This window comes from Aythya fuligula, chromosome 21, assembly GCF_009819795.1.
Source record: "Aythya fuligula isolate bAytFul2 chromosome 21, bAytFul2.pri, whole genome shotgun sequence".
Classification (NCBI taxonomy): domain Eukaryota; kingdom Metazoa; phylum Chordata; class Aves; order Anseriformes; family Anatidae; genus Aythya; species Aythya fuligula.
Window position 1 is genome coordinate 2414780 of NC_045579.1, and position 19723 is coordinate 2434502.

A 19723-nucleotide genomic window follows, 5' to 3' on the forward strand; every position below is an offset into this window, starting at 1 on the left:
GTGATGCAGCACGAGAGGATTTCTTCTTGGACATTAGGAAAAAAAAAAAGGTGCAAGCGATGGAATTAGCCCAGAGGAAGGAGCGATAAAACAAAACCCCGGTCTGAGCTGCTCCAGCACATCCTGTGCCACGTCAGACCCAGCCCGTCCTGCGCCTATAAATACAGATGTGCTCCCTGCAGGAAGGGCTCGGTGCTGGGGGGACGCGTCTCAGCACCAAGGTGGCTTCATCCAGTCCTCTCCACGGCGAAACCAAACCCTTGTGGAGACGCTGGAGAGCTGCATGAGGCTGGAGCCTCCCCTTCCCTCCTGCCGCCTGCCCGGCACTTCCCGGCGCGCCGCCAGCCGCCGGCACGGATTTCCCTATCGCTTCCCCGGCACTTCCCTGCTAGTGACGTGGCCACCCGGGAGGAGGCTGTGGCCTCAGAGGCCCTCTGCCTGGATCCTGAGCCACGGAGAAGCCTGGAGAGGTTTGCAGCAGCTCCTGAACCCACAGCCATCGGTTCCCCAGTTGGCGACGCCAACAGATGCGGTTTTTTGGAGTTTCTGCCCTTTTTTTCCCTTCCGTTTCTTGCCATGTTTCTCTCCGCGGGAAGGAAATCAAGTTTCTGCTCAGCTCGTGGGGACGGATCCAGCACCAGCGGCTTCTCCAAGCGAGGGGGAAGCCTTCCAGTGTGTGAGGGGAGGGAAGCAGCAGTGGTTTAAAACCACTTCTTATTCCACCGCCGAGTCCCCCTCATCCCACCCATCCCACCTGCAGGAAGTCCTGGAAAACAAATCCCAGCAGGCCAGTAAAAGCCCAATAAAAATATATATATATATATATTCCTTAAACACCCCTGATTCTCAAGCCAATCTCATCTTTTTTTCTGCACTGTCCTCTGCAGAAGCGTGTACAACCCTCTTAAATGACTTTTTTTTTTTTTTTTCCAAACAGTCTTGAATCCATCCTGCTTTTGCATATTTTTGCATTTATCAGCACTTCTGCCTGGACCGAGGCTCCTCTAATGAAGATTTTTTTCCCCGAGTGTGGTGTTCGAAACCCAGAGCATTTCCTGCTGCTGGAGACTGAGCCAGCGGAGTGGGGGAAAGCTCCTTGCTCACGCACACCCGGCAGCACTTCGCATTTTTATTTTTTTGTGCAGAACTATCAGTCCTCCAAGACTTCAGATTTCTCTGTCCTGACACCTGATTTTGCACGGACAGTGGAAAAAAACCTGCCTGGTCAAACAGCAAGAAACATCTCCAAGCCCCATAACAGGGCAGAAAATTCTAAAGACGTCCAATTCCTTTATTTGCACATCCCCAAAGAGCAATGTCACTAGAAAGCAGAGGGACCAGGGGTGATTCCCAGCCCCTCAAATCCCATTCCCAGCCCCAGCCCCATGCAGTGCCCCCACCCTGGGTCCCACATCACCCTGCCTGTACTCCTTTCCAGTTTATTCAGCAGGAAGAGGTTTTCTGGGGAGGAAAACCTGCGCCGTGAGGTTTTGCCCTGCACAACCCATCACCGGGGCGTGCAGCAAGCTCTCCCTGCAGGAGGATGCACAAAGCATCACCAGGAGCCCTGCTGCTCCCCTCCTAAAGGGTCCAAGGACCTCAAATCTGACCCAAGCCCATCCCGCAACATTTTCAGCTACATTTCAGCTTGGTTTTCCTCTCGATTTAGCAGCAGAGCTTTGCAATGCCACGAGCACTGCGTGCTCCCTATTCCCCAACCCGCTGCCCTCGCCGGTGGGGCAGCGCGAGGATGCTCAGGGAGCACCCCTTGTATCCAACACCCCCCCTTGCACCACCTCACCCAAACACGAGGGATGCCTTCTCCTTTCCTCATTAACTAACTCGTGGTGATGCTCTGGGTTTCCAAGACATCTGGAAAAAAGCCCCGTTGGGGCAGCCCTTACCCTGCAGAGCCTCCTTGGCGCGCGCCAGCTCCTGCTCCTTCTGTGCCAGCTGCACCTTGAGCTCGGTGGCCGAGAGCACCTCGGGGGACTTGGTGCCGTGCGTCTCCTCCAGGTCTTTCGACAGCATCTCCTTCATTTGCCGGAGCAGGTGGACCTCCTCCTGCAGCTGGGCCACCTCTTCTCGCAGCAGCGCTGGGGGAGAGGGAAAACAACGCCGGCACGTCAGCGCCGCCCGCTCAGGACCCAGTCATGGGTAGCAGCAACAAGTCACACTACACAGCAATAAACAGCAGCACAGAGTGGGAAATAAGTTAATTAACAAGAGGTCAGAGGATGATTTAGGTTGGAAAAGACCTCCGAGATCATCAGTCCAACCGTCCAACCAACAATAAATAGTAAGAAAAATCGAGAAGTTTTTCCCCATCCAAACCGCCTGAAAAACCTGAAATCCAGGTAATTCCCGAGGTGCACCAAAATGTTCAGAGCACAGGAGCAGGAGCCACTGGAGCTGTTGTCTCACAGGGACAGGTGCTTGGGTGGCCAAGGAGCTCTGCAGCATTGCCCTGTGCTCGGGATGCATTTAGGAAAACCCAACACCTGCTCTGGGGCTGGGTAGGTGAAGGCGCTGCTTCCACGCGATGCTCCCCAGATTTACACCCAGCAAAGCAGCTGCTCTTGTGAGCACCTCGGCACGTCCCAGCCCGCATTCAGGTGCTTTTCTCTCACCTCCATGCTGTACCCGCAGCCCCCTTTTCCCCTTCCCATCCTCTCCCTGGCCCACTGGAGCCAGACGTTGCCATCCAAACCCATTCGCTTCGAGCACACGAGCAGCCTGCCTGTGCTTTTCCTCATCCTGTTGCTCCACCACCTTCTTTGAAAAAGAAAATTAACTTGATTTGTCCCTCCACATAAGCAAAAAAAAACTCCCCTGGGTGAACCAACTACCAGCAATAGCGTAAATGGCCATTTCTGCCTGTTAGCGTGCTTGGGGTCGGTGCTTCTGAATAACTGCACCGTGGCTCCCCAGACCATGGCAGCAGCCTGAAACCCAAAGCCTGTGCTAAAAAGAAACCCCAGCATGCATGTTACAGGTCCTGGGGAAAAAAAGAATTAGAGTATAAATATTATATATATATAAATATAAAAACTTGTATCAATCTAAAAAAAATAAATTGATGTTCTCTCTGCACTCAGCTGTGTTTCGGTCCTGTCCATGCCACCTCTCAGCCACTCTGGCACAAAATCTATTTATTTTATTATTATTATTATTATTTTTTTAGTTTATTTCTAGCAGAAATGCACTAAGTGACCCCTACCTGTGTGGCTGCTTCCCACCCTCCTGAAAGGTGGAGGAAAAACTGGAGGAAAAACCCAAATTGCCCAGGGCCAGGGCTGGGGCGAGCCCCTGGGACTGCTGCACCCCGATGTGGTGCCCGGGTCCCTTCGGTGCCCGAGCCAGCAGCTGCTCTGGAAAGGCATAAAATCTGGTTTGCATACTTGAAATGCTTCCCTTATGAAAACTGGCAAGGCCTCGTTCTGTAAATTATTTAGCAATAAAGTCACTAACGAGGAACATTCGAGCTCCGGGCTGGGGATTTCATTAAAGTCCAAAGTGCTTTCTTGAAATCCTTGCAAAAAGCTTGAATAAATACGCGTCCGAGGAGCTTGGCTCAGCTCTGCCCATGTTCCCGTTTCCCAGGGGGCCGGAGAAATCCTGAGTTTTGGCCTCCGGCGTGCAGGAAACCGGGGAAAACGCGAGGGGCAGGGCCCGGACTGGGGGCGCGCAGGGTGTGCTCCAGGGGTGTGTTTCTGAGCCCGTGCCACCGAGCGCCTTCGTTGCACGTCGGCGGGCGAGGACAGGCACGGAGGGGACAGGACACAGGAGCAGGATGCACGTGGGTGCTGGTGAGGATCTGCAGCAAGTCGCTCGCCTCCCCAAAATCCCTCCAAAGTCCCATTTTGCTTGCACAACCAACCCTGCAGCCTTGCCGCCCTGGGCACGAGGCTCGCTCAGGCAACCCCACAAACCCACCAATCGCCTTTAATTCCTTTTTTCCCTCCCCTGATTCATTTTCACCTTCGGTTTGGCTTTTTTTCTTGTCCTGGGAGCCACGGTTGGCAGTTCCCTGGCAAATGATTAACCGCAGAGCAGGGCGCGCAGGGCAGGGCAGGGAGCGCACCGCGGCCACCTTGGGTCCCCCCCGCGCCGTAATTCCCAACTCGGGTTGCTTTGGTGCCCAGGACATCCTCACACAACCACAGCCCCACAGACAGAGGTGAAAACTTTTGCAGAAATTCAAGTTCAGACCCACAACCAGCTGCAGGGCCAACGAGTGCAACAAATGCACGAGACCGAACCCGTGGAGCACACGTGGGCTTCACCGAGCTGCTCTCGTGTACGCCGCGTAACTTCCCTTGCTTTTTGTTTTTATTTGGAAGCTATTTTATCGATTTTCTAACTTTTTTAAGACTTTAAAAATATATATTTTACTGTTAAAGAGCTGATTTTTCTACAGAGCTTGGATTGGTTTGAGGGAACGAGCCTGAACTGCGGTGAGGACGTTTCACGACAGACACCGGCTCTGTATTACTAATATATATCCACAGGGAGAAGCACAGCCCAAAAATCCAAGGTTTGAGGGGAAAAATCCCAACATCTCGCTCTGCTCAAACAGCACCAGGCACGCCAGGAGCTGCTCCAACCCCTGGAGAAGTTTTGTCCTCCTCCCTGCCTCTGGGGGATGCCTCTGCTGCTGAAGCCAGAGGCGGGTTTAAAGGCAATAACCCGCCACGCTGATCCCAGAAAGGTTTTTAAAGGTTTTTTTGGGGGGAAAGAAGCTGGAATTTCATGTAGGGAACGTGGGCATGCCCTCCTCTCATCAAGTCTCCTTAGGAAAATGCTTAAGGAAAAAAATATAGAGTGCACTAAGAGAGTGACTGGATGTGAGGGATGCTGCAGCTCGGGGTTAGGAGAGGACAAAGCAGGACCTCGAGGCCTCAGCACCTAAAGCAACACCACGGGCCCCAAAAGGTGCCGCTTCCCAGCTGAGCGACCTCCTTGGGAAATCCCAATAACAGGGAAAATAAGGCCAATAATTATTGGGAACCTCGACTCAGCCCCTACACCCCTGCAGCCCTGGGGGGATTCTGGAATTGTGCAAAAATGACCTAAAAAAATAAAATCCACAGCTCCAGCCCCAGCCCCGCCGCTGCTAGTGCAAAGCCGTGCTTGCTTGTATTGCTCTTTTAACCCAAACCCGCTCATATTCAACCCAAAGGTGCTTGGGTTTTGGTGGTGGGGCTTGCAGCGACGCTCGCGTCCCCACAGCATCTGCAAGGTGGATTTGGGGTGGCGGCAGCCCCCAGGCACAAATCCCACCCCTTGCAAAACACCTCATGCAAAAAGCTGCCGCAACGCACTTTCCTCTGCCTTTTTTCTCATTTTTTGCCTTCTCCTTCTTTTGCTTTCAGCCTTTTTTTTAATTTTTTTTGGGGTGGTTTTGTGCCCTGCCTCCTAACGGGGCGCTGCAGTAACCGGCGGGAGCTCCCTTCCTCCAGCCCCGCCGCTTTCAGAGCTGCCACAAACGGGCAGCTTGTGAAATTAATGCAATTTAGACATTTCCCAGCCTAATTGATGAAAACTACCATTCACACCGAAATAATTGCCTGTTAATTATATTTTAGTTGATAGCATTAAACTTCCATGACACTGCCGGATCCTACATCCTTTATGCTTTGAGCACTGATTAGCGTTAACAGACAATGTAAATAATAGATATTTTTTTTTCCTTGAATTATTATTACTTTTTCTAATTTTTCGAAGCATCTGCAGCGAATACCTCCGCACAGCATTCGGAGCTGAGCTTTCCCCTCCAGCTCCTGCAAATCCCATCTCTGGCTGCTCTGGAGCGGATCCCCAGGCCAGGGAACCTTTTCCTGGCCCCGTACCAGGCACCAATTTCAGAACATCCACTTAAAAGATTTTTTTCCCCATGTAACTCAGCCGACACCATCGCTACACGCACGCCTTTGCCATCAGAGGGCATCTATTAAAAAGGACTGCTATCGGCTTTCTTGCAGCGGGGTTTACGGTGGCGCGGTTCCTACCTCGAGCGGGAGCTGCTTTTTTACCATTTTTGCCATTTTCACCATTTTTCACCCTCAGGTCCATGCCCACAGAGGGCACGGGGTGAAACTCAGCCCCTCCTGCCACCCGCACAGCCCCGGCCCAGGGGTTTTATATTTGTGTGTGTATATAATAAACTTATAAAAACATCTCTCCATACAGACACACACATCTGTTTCCTAGGACACAGGGATCACAGGCTGAAGAGCAATATTAGACAAAAAATTAGGATTTAAGCCCCAGCCGAGCACCCCACCAGTCCGGAGAGCTGAGCAGCTCTGCTTTGGAGCTGCATTTTTGGGTACCTGAGCCAGGTTCACCCCAAACCCTCCAAGCACCACGGGGACCGGCAGCGTTCCCCCTCTCGGTGCATCCCAACGGGCAGTAAATTGGGGGAGAACCTACCCACGGAGTTACCAGGTACCCCTAAACCTCCCCAAAATACATTTGTCAGGGGGAGCAGGAGGCTGAGCGCCTCGGGACGAGCTGAAATCCTGACACACACAGGGCTGGGAGGGGAAGGCGGGGGGGTTTGGGGGCAGCGGGGCCGTGACCTCGGTGGCACCGCGGTGACACCCTGTAAGCGTCCGCGCGCCCCGCAGGGCGTGCATGCGGGCGGCTTTTTGTTCCTTCCGCCCGTGGAAAAAAATGAAGAACAAAACATATTTTTGAAAAAAAAATTATAAAAAAAAAATGAAGTTAAAAGTAAGTTGGAGCTCCTCCCTCCTGCCCCCTTACCCACGGGGGCCAGGCCGGGACGCATCCTGCCCCGCGCGTCCCCGCCGCCCGCTGCCGCCGTCCCTCGCCGTGGCCGTGGAGATGCGCCGGGGGCCACCGCCGCTGCCCTCTCCTCCTGCTCCGACTTCATGGCGCCCGCTGCCCCGTCGCCACCGCCGCCGCCACCGCCTCCCCGCCGCGGCTCCCGGCCCTGATGTCACGCCGGAGGAGTGGCCTGGCCCGGGAGTGAACCGCCAGGAACCGAAAGGCGGCGGAAACAATCCCCGCAGCCGGCCGGCCTGGGGAAACTGAGGCACGTGGAGGCAGCGCCTTCCTCGCCTCCACACCCCGTGCCACCCCGCCGTGACCCCGTGTCCTTCATGCACCCTCAAAGTGGAGCTTCTCCCTCTGCTCGCCCACGTTCCCGGAGGGATGCGGGGCAGGTAGAGGCACCCCGGGGTGCTCCCGGTGCCCGGTTCCTCGCTGCAGGCTGGGAATGTTTTGGGGACAGCGCTGCCGCACGCGGCGCCCTTCCCTTGGCTCTGCCAAAAAATTGCACAAAGGCTGCAAAAGAAACCTGGCTGCGGGGAAACCGAGGCACAACCCCGAGGGGCAGCCTCGTGATGGGTGCGAGTGGTCGGACAAAAAACACCCGGACCATGGGGGTGAAAGGCAGCCGGGACCCCCCCCCGGGGGCTGCATTTCCCCGGCCATTTGATGCCGTGTGAAGCCAGCAGTGCGAGGACAAGCGGGCGCTGCCGGCAGGTGACAGGGGATGGAGCAAGGTGCAGGGGGATGTCCCCAGGCCAGGGTGTGTCCCGAGTCCCCGAGCACCCAGGAGCGGGTGCTCCACACCCAGGGAGCCCGTGAGTAAGCCAGGAGGAAGGTTCGGGCTCGGCCAAGCCCCGTTCCTCACCCGCAGTGCTTCGAGCGATGCCACCAGTGGAAAATGTCACGAAACCAGGCACAAGCTGGCAGCTTGGGCTCAATTTCTCTCGGAGAGGCTGCTTCAAATCTAAGCTCAGCCCAGGAACACGGTGCAGGGGCTGCAGCACGCTGGATGGCATCCCCTGCACGCGGCCACCCTGTGGGCATTCCCTCCTTGCCCTGCCACGACCCTTGCAGCTGGCAAGGCGATGGGAAACCCAAAGCCAAACCTCGCCGAGTGAAGAGTTTCTGCAGAGATCCCCCCTGCGTGGCTGCGGGGTGCTGCTGCCTTCGCTGCATCCCCGTCTCCCCGGGCAGCTGCTGCGGGAGGGGAGGAAGCAGCAGCCGGAGGCTGGATTTTTGTCCATTGAGTCACTTCCCGCAGATTCCAGGCGAGGGGCCGGGCTCTTTCTCCCCGTGTCCAGCGGGGAAAAATCGCCGCGTGCCCTGTGCGACCTCCACGAGCCCCGTGCCTCCAGCCTCCAACCTCCAGGAGCCTCCAGCCTCCACGTGCCCCCTGCCCCCAGCTTTCCCAGTTGGAGGTCCACCAGTGTTCGAGCCATGCCGGGGTGCAGGAGCAAGCCACCCTTGGGAGACCACCACCACATCTCCCAATTCCTTCAAGGCTAAGCCAAATCTCCCTCTTTACCCCCCAGAAAAACACCTCCAACAGAAGCAGGGGCAACAAGCTGGGGTCACAAAGTGCTTCAAGGCCAGCACCGGCACCCCAAAAAGCGCTGATCTCACCGAAACACCCGACAGCAGCTGGCGGATAATGAAACCCAGGCTCAGCATGTGGATCTAGGTAGGGCTGGCACGGGAAAGCCCAGCTCCGGTTTCGGTTTCTCTTCCCATTGGATTACGCCGTCATAAAAAAATGCATCGAGGAGACGTTGCAAAACAGAGCAGCTTTCTCTTTTTTTTTTTTTTTTTTCCCTGCCAGCTTTTAGCCAAGACCTCGATAATCAATAAACGTTCATTTTCCCCTTCTTAAAAATAACATCATCCAGGGAGGACAAATGGGTGCTGACTCCCAAGGATGCTCTGATTTGGTGCCTCAAAGTTTGATTTCCTCAACTCATCACACTTTTTTCTTTTTGTTTTTCCTTTTTTTTTTTATCATCAGAATGATGGTCGCTGTCACAGAATTTTATGCCTAACGACTTCTGGCGTCCTTAGGATGTTTTCATTCAGATGCTAAAACGCTGTAATGAGAGCGAGATAATGGCCCGCAAAAATAAAATGATGCAGATCAAAATAGACGGGATTTGGTTAAAAAAAAAAAAAGAAAACAGAAATTATCCATCCTAATTAGCAATCAGACAGTAAGCAGGGGGGAAAAATAAAAATGATGCATTCTTGGGAATTTATCTTGCATGTTTTTTGAGCCGTGGATGTGGGCAGGACGTCACCGCCCCACAGGGACACACCGTGCTGCATCAGCATGCTGCGTTTGTGCTTGGCACTCACTTTGGGGCAACTCTATCGAGTTTTCAGTATTTGCTTCAATGGAGATTCTTACCAAAATGTGGCCTCCAGACTGGCAAAAAGTTCATCCCAGCTTTGCAACAAACTTTGCGCCAGCTGCAGGGAGCGAAATGCGGGTTCTCCGGCAGCCCTGAAGCCCTCGGATTTGTTATTTTCCTTTTAAAAATAAATGCTGTGGGGGGGGGAAGCACACTTAACATAGATTCAGCGTTATTCTGGGCTTTCCATTATTCATCAAACCTTGCCCTGCGCCGTGCTGCAGCGCATACATTTCCATACGTGATGACAACGAAATCGCACGGCTCCTGCAAAGCCGCGATAAAGCGTCCGCTCCGGCGGCTGCAGCAGCACGCTCGACGGGCTGCCGCTAATTAGCAGAGCGTAATTAAGTTCCTGTACATCGAGGTGCTGCCACACGGCAGCTCCCCAGCTCCTGGGAGTATCTGCTGGAGTTTGGGAGCTCCTCGCCCATCTCTCAGACGGGCACACTGCTGCCCGTGCACGGCCAGCGGCCCCTACGGCACAGGGCAGGGGACCGGCCGCACGCTGGGGACTAGCAGATGGGGACACCCACCCCGAGAGGTTAATAATGTCCAGGTATGCAAAAAACGTGCTCCTGTTCCCAAAATCACCTGGCTGATTTGCATCCTCGGTCGCATGTGCGATTTTAATAGCGCTGAAGGGAGGCAGCACGACCTCAACTGCCTACCTCGACTTCGGGCGCTGTCTTTACGCCCCAGATGTTGCTGCCTTTTTAAAAATTGTTTGTATTTTTCAAAGCAACCCTTCGGCTTCAGCCCCTACACCACCAGCCCCTACGATTTGGGGTGAGGCACAGTGGTCGGGTGCGGAGCTGGATGTGGGCATCAGGCCAGCACCGTCCCCTGCCCCCAGCAGGGCTGCGAGGCACAAAACCAGCGGCAACTCCAGCCCGGGTTGGCTTAGGGCAGTGTTTAACTGGGAGCCACGCACCTGTGAACCATTTCGACGCTTTGTAGGAACAACACAGGATGCAAATGTAGATTCGCATGTGCAGCTCGCAAGCAAGGAGCCGTGCAGTCTGTACGTCTGTAACAAAATCCCCAAACTAACCTTAAAAGAGGTAAATTAATCCGAAGTTCAAGGAAAATTCTCCTCTCTGGGACAGAATAAAACAAAACGCCTTGGCAGAGGGCAGACCTGTAGCACCCAAGTGCAGCAGGCACTCGTCCCGTTCCTTACCCACGGAATATTTACAAATCAATCAAAGGCAATTCATCAGCTGGAGGAAGACACAGGTTAACGAAGAAAAGCAATTAGCTGGCAGCACGCAGACAGGGCTCCTCCGGGGAGGAACCGCTGTGGCTGGAGCCTCCCCTGCAAAGCCTCTTAGCTCCACTGAAAAACTAAATTTCCAAGGGGCGACCTGAATAATTAAAAGCAAGAGTTAATGGCTCGGGCAAACAGCTTTGGCAAAGCCACTGCGTTGAGCAGCACGGCCACAAAAGCACCTGCGAGAGACGCAGGGGACCGAGGGGCTGCATCCTGCACCCTGGGCGGTGATGGAGCCAGGGCGCACCGAGCTGGCGATGCTGGTGCTGCTTTTTCCATCCCAGTCCTTCCACCCCAAAGGGGAAATCCCAGAGGATTGGCAGCACTCCCTTTCCTACCCATTTCATGGCCATGGAAGGTGCCAAACTTGGAGTTTCATACAGCTGAGCAGGACCAGCACCACCCCAACAGCGATGCTGAGAGCCGGGGGCAATTTGGCCACAGTTTGCCCAAGGTTACCCTGAGTGCCACCGCATTGCTCGGGCCAAACTGCTCTTTGAGAAGCACCTCACCACGTCACCAGGTCGGGGCCGAAGCCCAGGAGGATGTCGTGGAGGGACAGGAAACATCTCCCTTCCTCGCCCACCGCCCTGCAAGGCGGGGAGTTAACCTTCAAGGAAAAGCTCCCATCCATTTAGTACCGGCCCTGACCGCCAGGCTGGGGGCAGAACAATTCTTTGAGGACAACACAGAAGAGAGAAAAACGACTGCACTGCAGCACGGAGAGCACAGCACCTGGCACCACGGCTCCGAAAAGAGCTGAACGACGGAGCAGCGAGGAAAAGCCAAGGCAAAAGCACCACACAGCACAATGCTTCCAGGGCCAACGTCAACGTAACAGCCTGGCTCTCCTCTGGATGCTTTTGAAGGTTTATTTTTAACCCTTCTTGATGAAGATAATGTTGCGTTAGCTGGAAGTCTTCATGCTTAAAGGCGGAGACAGCGTCAGGCACAAACATCTGGGAACCTTCCAAGTGCACTTCATGGACACCCCTCCCGGTCCAGCCCTGAAGACTTCATTCTCAAAAGCACCATGATAAAACCCCTAAAGAGCCCCGTTTCTATAAACTTTTTCCCCATTTGCCTGAAAAATTGAAGCTGAAAGACTTTCCCAGCACCCGAGGGGTGAGGGAAGGAGGGGTGCTCAACCCATTCGGGCATCTCTGGTGGTTTTCCTGCTTGTTATCCCCGAACCTGCACCTGGAACTGAATCTGGGGCACTTGGGGTGCTTTCGCCTGCCCTTCCTCCAAAATCTGAACGATTCCCCCTAGGTGCCAAGCGGCCACCCCTGCATCTTCCATAGGGACAGAGCACTACAAGAACTGCAAAGTACTGGGCTCAAACAAAGCTCCCCGCTCTGCTACCTTCGTGTTCTCCCTGCAAATCACGGAATCACAAGAAACGAGCACAGATCTGCACAAAAAGCCCCTTCCCGTGCCCAGGTCCGGCTGGCAGCCCCTCTCAGTCCCCTATCCCCAAACCTTGGCAAATTCGCTCAATCTTTTACACCGCATCCGACTGCAATGAAACCACAACACCCCGTGTGCTGGGAAAAGACCAAAGTGACCCCAAATTGGGAGTAGCCGGCTGCAAATGGGGAGCCAAACCCCGACAGCTCCCCAAAATCGAGGCTATTTCAGAAAAGACAGCGAGGGAGGTGCTGGGGGTGTGCCCAGCTGGTGCGTATGTCTGCACCTAGATAGAAAAAAAAAGCCACTTAAAGCTCTGAGCGCTGCAGTTGGTGCCTGCCTGGAATTAAGTAAATTGCAAGATTGTCAAGTTAATAAAAGTGACAGGCTTTTATTAATCGGTGCTCATGTCGCGCTGCTCGGAGCTGGCAGGCAGCAGCTCCGCCAAACTTATCAGAGCTTCGCACCAGGCCAGGGCAGGGCTCGGAAAATCCGAAATAAAATAAAATAAAATAAAATAAAATAAAATAAAATAAAATAAAATAAAATAAAATAAAATAAAATAAAATAAAATAAAATAAAATAAAATAAAATAAAATGAAAAAGGAGCAGCAGAAGCCACAGAAGACACACAAAAACCAGAGCTCAGCCTCAGAGCATGGTGGTGAAAATTGCATCCTGGAGAAGGAGAGCGTGCAAGGAAGCACAGAAACACAGCTAAGCAGAGAAAATAAAATATTAAAAAATATATATCCCAACTAAATGAGGCAAAATCACAACGATTTCTGAAGGAAACTGTGATGTGAGGTGTTTTATCACGGTTTGCAGAGCTCCAGTGCTGCACCTCCTTCTGCAGCCTAACTCAGGCGAGGACACAAAACTGCAGGGAAATGCAACATTTCCCTCAATTCTGGACCCCATATGGCTGGATAATGCTGGCTTACCCCCTGTTTAACATCCCTTTGCATGGGATGGAGCAATCATCGCCACGGGGCACGCGTAAATCCTGCCCTCACTGGCACAGCCGAGCAGCACCGCTGGTGAGAGCACACAAGGGAGAAGGAGAAACAGCGAGAAGGTTCCTGGGACAGGATGTGCTGCAAGAGGAGCTGCCAGCTTGTGTCACTGCAGCACAACCCTCTGGTGCTGGTTGGGTTTGGGGTCTTCTTTTATCCCCTCCCGAGCTTCAATTTGAAGTCAACCCCTGAAAAGCCCTGCTTTCGGCTCAAAGTTTCACACTTGTCAGTACTGAAGAGAGTTCTCCATGCTCCCACTCGAAGCAAAGCATCGGGATTTTGGCTCCTGGCTTCACCTCCCCTCTTCCCAAACCATTTTTGACCAGCTAGGGTTGGAAACCGAGGCCAGCGATGAGCAGCCCTAGGAGAAAGGAGCCCAAAAAGCACTCAAGACGCACTCGTATCAACTCAAACATGACCAAGGATAATAATTGAAGCCTGCGTTCCCGATGCATTACTCAAGCAAAGAAAATACAAATAAAAATAAAAATTTTCCTGCTATTTCCTTGCAGAAAGCTTCACCTCGTGCACCTGCCTTCGCATCGCCCTCGGCAGCCTGCTCCCGGGCACCTCCCCAGCACCAATATTGTTGTACCGGGGAGACGAGGCCAAGAACAACAGAAACAGCCAACACAACGTGGGGATTTGGGAGGAAAAATCAACAGACGGGAGAATGCAATGCATCCGACTCGGCGCGGGCAGGATCGGGCTCATTTATTATTTCTTTATAAGCACATCGATGCGACGGGCACTGGGGCTCTGCAAGGGAGCCACGCTGCTCCGAAATGCTAAAAAAGCCCTTTTACAGTTATTCATTTTTATTATTTTTTGGGGAGTTAGATTCACCCTCGCGCCGCAGTCCCTGCGGGATTACAAATATTTGATGCCATCTGAAAGGAAAACAAAACCGTCCCGAAATGACAACTGAGAAGGAAACAATCTGGGCTTCGCCGGGGAAGTTTTAACCTCCAAAATCTGTCTCGAAATTCCGGGTGCGATTTCTGCAGGCGAGGGAGGAGGGAAACACAACACAAACGGTGCCTGCTTCTGTGTCAGAGTGGCAATTTTAGACGGAATTTTAAAAATAGCATCGCTCCATTAGAGTTAATGCTATTCAGATAGAAAGTGCAAAGACAAGTGATGAGCCCGGGTGGATCCCTGACAATAATCAAATCCCTCAAGGCACTGATAGCGGGGGCTGCCTGCAGCCCTTGGTTCGCTTTTATTGGGGAAAAAAAGAGGAGCAAGGAGTCACCAAGGAGCCTCCTTAACAAGCCAGCCTGCCCAGTGCCTCCAGTCCAAGCAGCTCAGCGAGCTCAGAGCAGACCCTTGGTGAGCTCTGCACTGAGCTTACGAATTAAAAGAGAACAAAAACAACAAGTTTTCCAAAAAGAAGTCACTCGAAAGCCCCCCGGTGGTTGTGTTGCACAGAAATCTGCATTTTCTCCCCCAAACAAAGGGCTCTGGCACCCACGGTCCCAAACTCACCCGCTCCCGTGCCACCAAGGGGTCACACACAGACACCTCGTGTTCCTCCCTGTGCCCCGTTTCGTTACCTTTTTAAGCACCTGCGCCCAGATATCACTAGATTTTACATCCATTCAAGGGCTTTGTAGCAGGATCTGCAGCCACGTGTCCGTAAAACTCTCAATTAAACACCCAAAACACTTTTTTCTATATTCTGGTTAAAGGCAGCTGCGTAACGGTGCCACGGCAGAGGTCCTCAATGTTCCCAACAGCCCTGGTGAACCACGGGGTCTGTTTCCATGCAAATGTGAATTAAAAACCTATATTTTAGATACCCAAGTTTTATTTATTTAATTATTGAGTGTTTTGATTTCTAAACCAAATAACCAGTGCCTGTTTGGAAGCAGCGGTGTGGGGCCAAAGGAAAAGCATGGGCTTGACCCATGGCAGCAGGGTCAAGCAGTGACCGTGGAGGCTTTATACACGGGGAAGCCTTAATTAAAGTTATTTGAAATTAAAACCGTGGTTTCATTTAACACACGACGCAGGGAAAAGGGGGGGGAAAGAGTAAGCGTTCGTAAAAAAAAGGGAAGCGTTTGCCAGAGCTGATTGAGCACAGGGATTATTGAGCACCACCTCCACCACACAACACCCCCTTAGCGAGCCAGAATTGCTCCTCCTCAGCCGAAACCCTGCAAGGACGGAGACCTTGGTACCCACAGAACAAAAGGCATTCCACATTCTCGCAGCACCAAGCCCCAAAAAGGTGCAGGAGCCCCAGTGGTGCATGCACAGCCTCAAAACCCACCCGCTCAGCATCCCCTTGGCTGCCCAAACCCCTGCTGGTTGGATCGAGGGGATCCAACCCCAGCTTGGCCGAGTTTAGTTCACTTCATTGAAGCACCATCGGCTGCCCCAAACCAGGATCACACCAAAACCCGTCTGAGGAACACCACGACCTCTTTGAAACGCCTCGCAGCGAGTTTCCCTCGCTGTGTGCAATGCTTTGTGCCTCCTCTGGCAACTGCGCCGCCAGCAGCAAACACAATCTGTGCCTCTGCCTCGCTCCTCTCTTTGCCAAGCGCAGCAGAGAGCAGTGTTTTCTCCGCCGTGAGACAAACCCCGCAGGCTGTGCGTCTCGGTGTGAGCCGGGCGAAGCTGGGCTGCGTGTGAGAGGCTCGTTCCTGCACACAGAGAACCAAAAAAATCCCAGAGGGGGCTGGAGAGCTCAGCGTGGGACCCAGGGGAGGATTTGGGGACTGGGTCCCCAGAAACCAGGCAAAATGGAGCTGCACGCCTAAGCTGCCAGCTGAGGAGGCTCTGAATACACGTGGGGAGGGACATGCAAGGAGAGGACCTGCCAAGGTGCACAGCATGCTTAAAAGACCTTATTTTTTCCCCCCTAAGTGTTGTATTTGATTCTTATTTCTATTTTTTTCCTGCTCCCTGGCAGGTTTTCTTTGCCGCCACTCCAGCCAAAAGGCACGAGGAAGGGAGGTGCTGTAGGGGATTGCGAATACCTGAGCATTATGGAAAAGAACTATGCCAAGAGTGGGAAAAAAAAAAAAAAAAAAAAAAAAAAAGTCATTTTTCCTTACGGGCACCCTGGGGCTCCTAGAGGGAGGAGGAAGGAGGATTTATTTCCCCGTTTGCACCCATGCAAACCCCACAGCCGTGCAGGAGGGGTGCCAGGAGATGTGCCCGGCACTGGGACCGCTCACCTCAGGGGACATCTCCAGCAGATACTGAAGAGCTCAGCGGGATTTCCAGAAGCCCCTAAGCTGGTTAGGTGCCTAAACCCCTTTGAATTTAGCCGCCTTCGTCAATCCCAGCTTTATCAGCATCGTTAGCCACTTAAACACATCCTCACCCCATCGCTGTCCACTGCAGGTGCAGAAGCGGGGCAGGGAGGCTTGGTTTTGGGGCCAAGCGAGCAGGCACCAACCTGCACGGCTCCTCTGCAGAAACAGGGGGGGAAACGTGCACCCCTGGCAGCCTGCGTTTGGGTACGTTTGGTGCTTTGTTTTGTTTTCTTTCCGCCCTTCTCAGTTCATCGCTGCGAGCACTGCGATGAAGGGGAGATCGCTATCTACAAAGCCTCTTTGAAACAAGCAGCGAGGGAAAAACGTGCACGCTGCTCCTCCTGCCTCTCACCGGCCGCTGCAGCGGGGGAGAAAGGTTCAGAGCACAACGGGCAGAGCGTGGAGAGGCGCTGAATGCAGCAGGCAGCGGTCCAGGGGCTCGGGCAGCGGTCTGGGGACTCGGGCAGCACAATTTGCAGAGGTACCCGGTGCTCTGAGGATGCCCAGCTGCAAATCCAGCCCTGGGCACTGCCCAGCCCTCCCTGCAGATCTCCACTCTGCGAACCCAGCGTCATTTTTGCCCTTGGAGGTTGCAAGGATGCAGGAGGCAGATGCAAGGGGTGCTGTGTGGGTTTTTGTTCCCCCCCCCCAAGCTCTTTGCCCCTCGAAACCAAATCACCCTGCGTGCTGGAAACCTTCTCGTTCTCCTGCAAGCCTCCCTGATAAGCTGGGAACAGGTTATAGGGAAGGAACAGGTCCGGGCGAGTCAGGCTTGCTATCTCATCAGAAGCACGTTAATTGCTGATAATTTCCGCCCGCCCGGCGCATCCAAGAGAAAACGTGAGGAGCTCACACCGAGGGGCTGCAGCAGCCGGAGCACACAGCTCCAAAAAGCGCCACGAGGCAGAGCAAAACTTGTCCCCTTCACATTTGGGGATGATTAATCTGTACTTGGCACCACCAACCTGCCCGACGCTCTGCACCTTGCTGAGGTCTCTGCCTGCTCCCCCCACCCGCAGCAGGGCTTTTGGGGGGATTTGGCACAGGCACCATCAGGGAGGTTTCTGGTTTCAGGGGCCCTGCTGCCCTGCATCAGGACAAACCAAGCAAGCATCGCTAAAACCCAAAGGTGTAGGGACCAAAAAAAACATCAGCTGCTCCACCGGGCGCTGTTGTTGGCAGAAAATTAATCGAGGGCAGCTCCAGCAGGGCGATCACCATCAGTGCTGCCCATCAGCACGGGGCAAATCCATCACGGCCTTTTGCCTTCCCCAAACTGAACCCAGGATGTGTTTTAATAAGAATAACGAACGGGTATTTTGCATGAAGAGTTGATGTCCCAGGGAAAACCGGGATTCCAGCCCCTGGCCTTGCACCGTGCCAGCCTCCCCGGGTTTTCTTTGCACGCTCGGAGCTGGAGGCCAACAAGGCTCGGAGCCGCCTTCGCCTGCCAGCCGCACCTTTCTGCCGTGATTGTGCTGGCAGGTGGGGAAGGCAGCCCGAAATTCAGCCCGGCGTCATTCAAATATTCCCCTGGGAGCGCCAGAAAAAAAAAAAAAGAAAAAAAAAAGTCCAAACCAAACCCAAACCCAACCCAACCGCACAGATCTTGGCTTTGAGCTGCCCGTGAAAGGAGGGCTTTGTGCTCGGGGAGCACCGTGCGCGTCTCGGGGCTGGGTATCAGAGCCTCATCGCATGGGTGCTTTCATCGTAACCCTTAAAAACAAGGCTCCACAAACAGCCCCTTTGTTCTCCCTCACCTGCCCAACTGTTCCTTTCCCCCTTGTTTTTGCTGTATCAAAACAAACAGGCGCGCACCGCCCGCAGATTCGGGCTGCTCTCGGAGGGTTTGTGGCACAGATCTGATGGTCGCTGAGTTATTGCAAAGCGGTAAAAGCATGCCTGGTGGTTGGAAATGTTTCTTGGGAGGAAAAAAAAGATTAAAAAAAGCCTTTATCATAGGAAAGGAGGCTTTGCTTTCTCCGATACTGCACATCAGACCAGAAGGAAACGTAAAGGACGACATTTTTAATAATTCATTTCAACAGATCCCCGTCCTTCCTGCTTTCTAATGAAGGCTCCACGAGCAAAATCAATACAAGAAACACAGGTTTTGCCTTTTCTTTTGGCTTCCAGAAGTCAAGGAAGGCCACTGATAGAGAGTTTCCCAGCCGTTCAGGGGATATTTGGAGTTTTGCATCCTCAAGGATGAGCAAATACTGAACGAGGGCATCCAGGAGAGGCTGGGCTGAACCCATCCCAAATGGGGATGCCGTTGGGGAAAGGCTCTCCATACCTGTGGCACAATTATCATCTTCTGAAACAACGTTATGTAGTCTTTAAATTGCTTCATGTCGCAAGATACCGCAGAAAGAAACTTGCTCCGTGAACATTTCACAAGTTCTGGCCCTTGGCTGAGCTCTACACAAGCCCAGCGAGCTCCTCTCGTCTTCATCTTGGGTTATTTATTTTTTTAAATTAGTTAATTTATTTATCTTGGAGTTTTATGTAGGGTTGCCATGTGATATTTGGCACGCTTCGTGAATGAAGGCCAAAAAGCACCAGTGAAACAACACAGGCTGCAATTCTTGGGCTCTCTAGACCAAAATTCACATCAAATCGCACAAAAAAAGACCTGGATCAAATCAACTGCTGCAGCCTAGACTGACCTCCCTTCCCAAAGAAATCCGAATTCGGAGGGAATTAAACCAATGGCTTGTTGACGATGCAAAAAGCTGCAAAAATAAATGATATCTGAGTAAGCGAAGGGTGGAGGCGGGCTGATTTTAACACTCTCTGGTTTTGAGATGGGCTGAGGACAAAAAGTCAAAAACAAAAATAACTTAAAAACATCCAACTGTTGATCCTAGGTGACTTTTTTGGGGAACCTGCCCTCGAAGTTCGGCTACGGATCCGACCACACCACCTGAAACTCTGGCCCTCCCCGCTGCAGCACACTCTCGAAACGTCGTTTTCTCACCCAAAATGAGCCCACTCCCTGCACCCCACACACGGCGCTGCCCGGCTTTGCTGCTCTTGCCCAGACCTCCCCCACGGTGCCAACTGCAAAAACGCCACCAAATACATCGCATGTGTGCCTGTCAGCAGGGACAGCCCCGAGCTGGCTCCATCCAAGGGCTTTTTTTTCATCCCAGTGTCCCTCCGGGGCTGGAATCGGAACCAAGTCCCTTCCCACGCCGCGCTTCTGCACGATCTCGCGGCTCAAAAAGGAATAAATGCCTGTCATTACTTCGTCAGAGAGAACCTGTGCAATAAAAACGGGGAGAGTGGATGTCCTCTGGATGGTAAAGGTTATCAAAATATCAGGGTTTGGAGGACTGGGGCAGTTCCAGCATCTCTCCCTAATAACAAACACAAAAGCAATCCCTTGCAGGAGCGTGCGATAACGAATTTCTTCCTGCAGCAGCAATGAATCAAAGGGCAGCGCTCAGCTGATGGGAATCGATTTTTCTTCCTTCCTTTGCACTTAGAGAAAAGCGGGGCTGTGGTGAGAGCCAATTCAGCAGGAACAAGTCCCCCGACCCGCAGCATCCC

The 19723-nt window shown here is 53.0% G+C and overlaps 1 protein-coding gene across 2 annotated transcripts in view; it reads right to left on the minus strand.

Annotated features, from left to right (window-relative positions):
- Positions 1–19723, minus strand: part of KAZN (kazrin, periplakin interacting protein) — a 181325-nt gene that overhangs the window by 7935 nt on the left and 153667 nt on the right. The window contains exons 1-2 of one of the 2 annotated variants that reach the window (XM_032201448.1): positions 6769–6826; positions 1905–2096 (exon numbers count right to left, since the gene is read on the minus strand). In XM_032201448.1, the coding sequence (XP_032057339.1) occupies positions 1905–2096; positions 6769–6793 (217 nt within the window). In that variant the 5' untranslated portion in view covers positions 6794–6826. Of the gene's footprint in view, positions 1–1904; positions 2097–6768; positions 6827–19723 lie in introns of those variants that run through there. The other variant, XM_032201447.1, reaches the window with a different exon arrangement.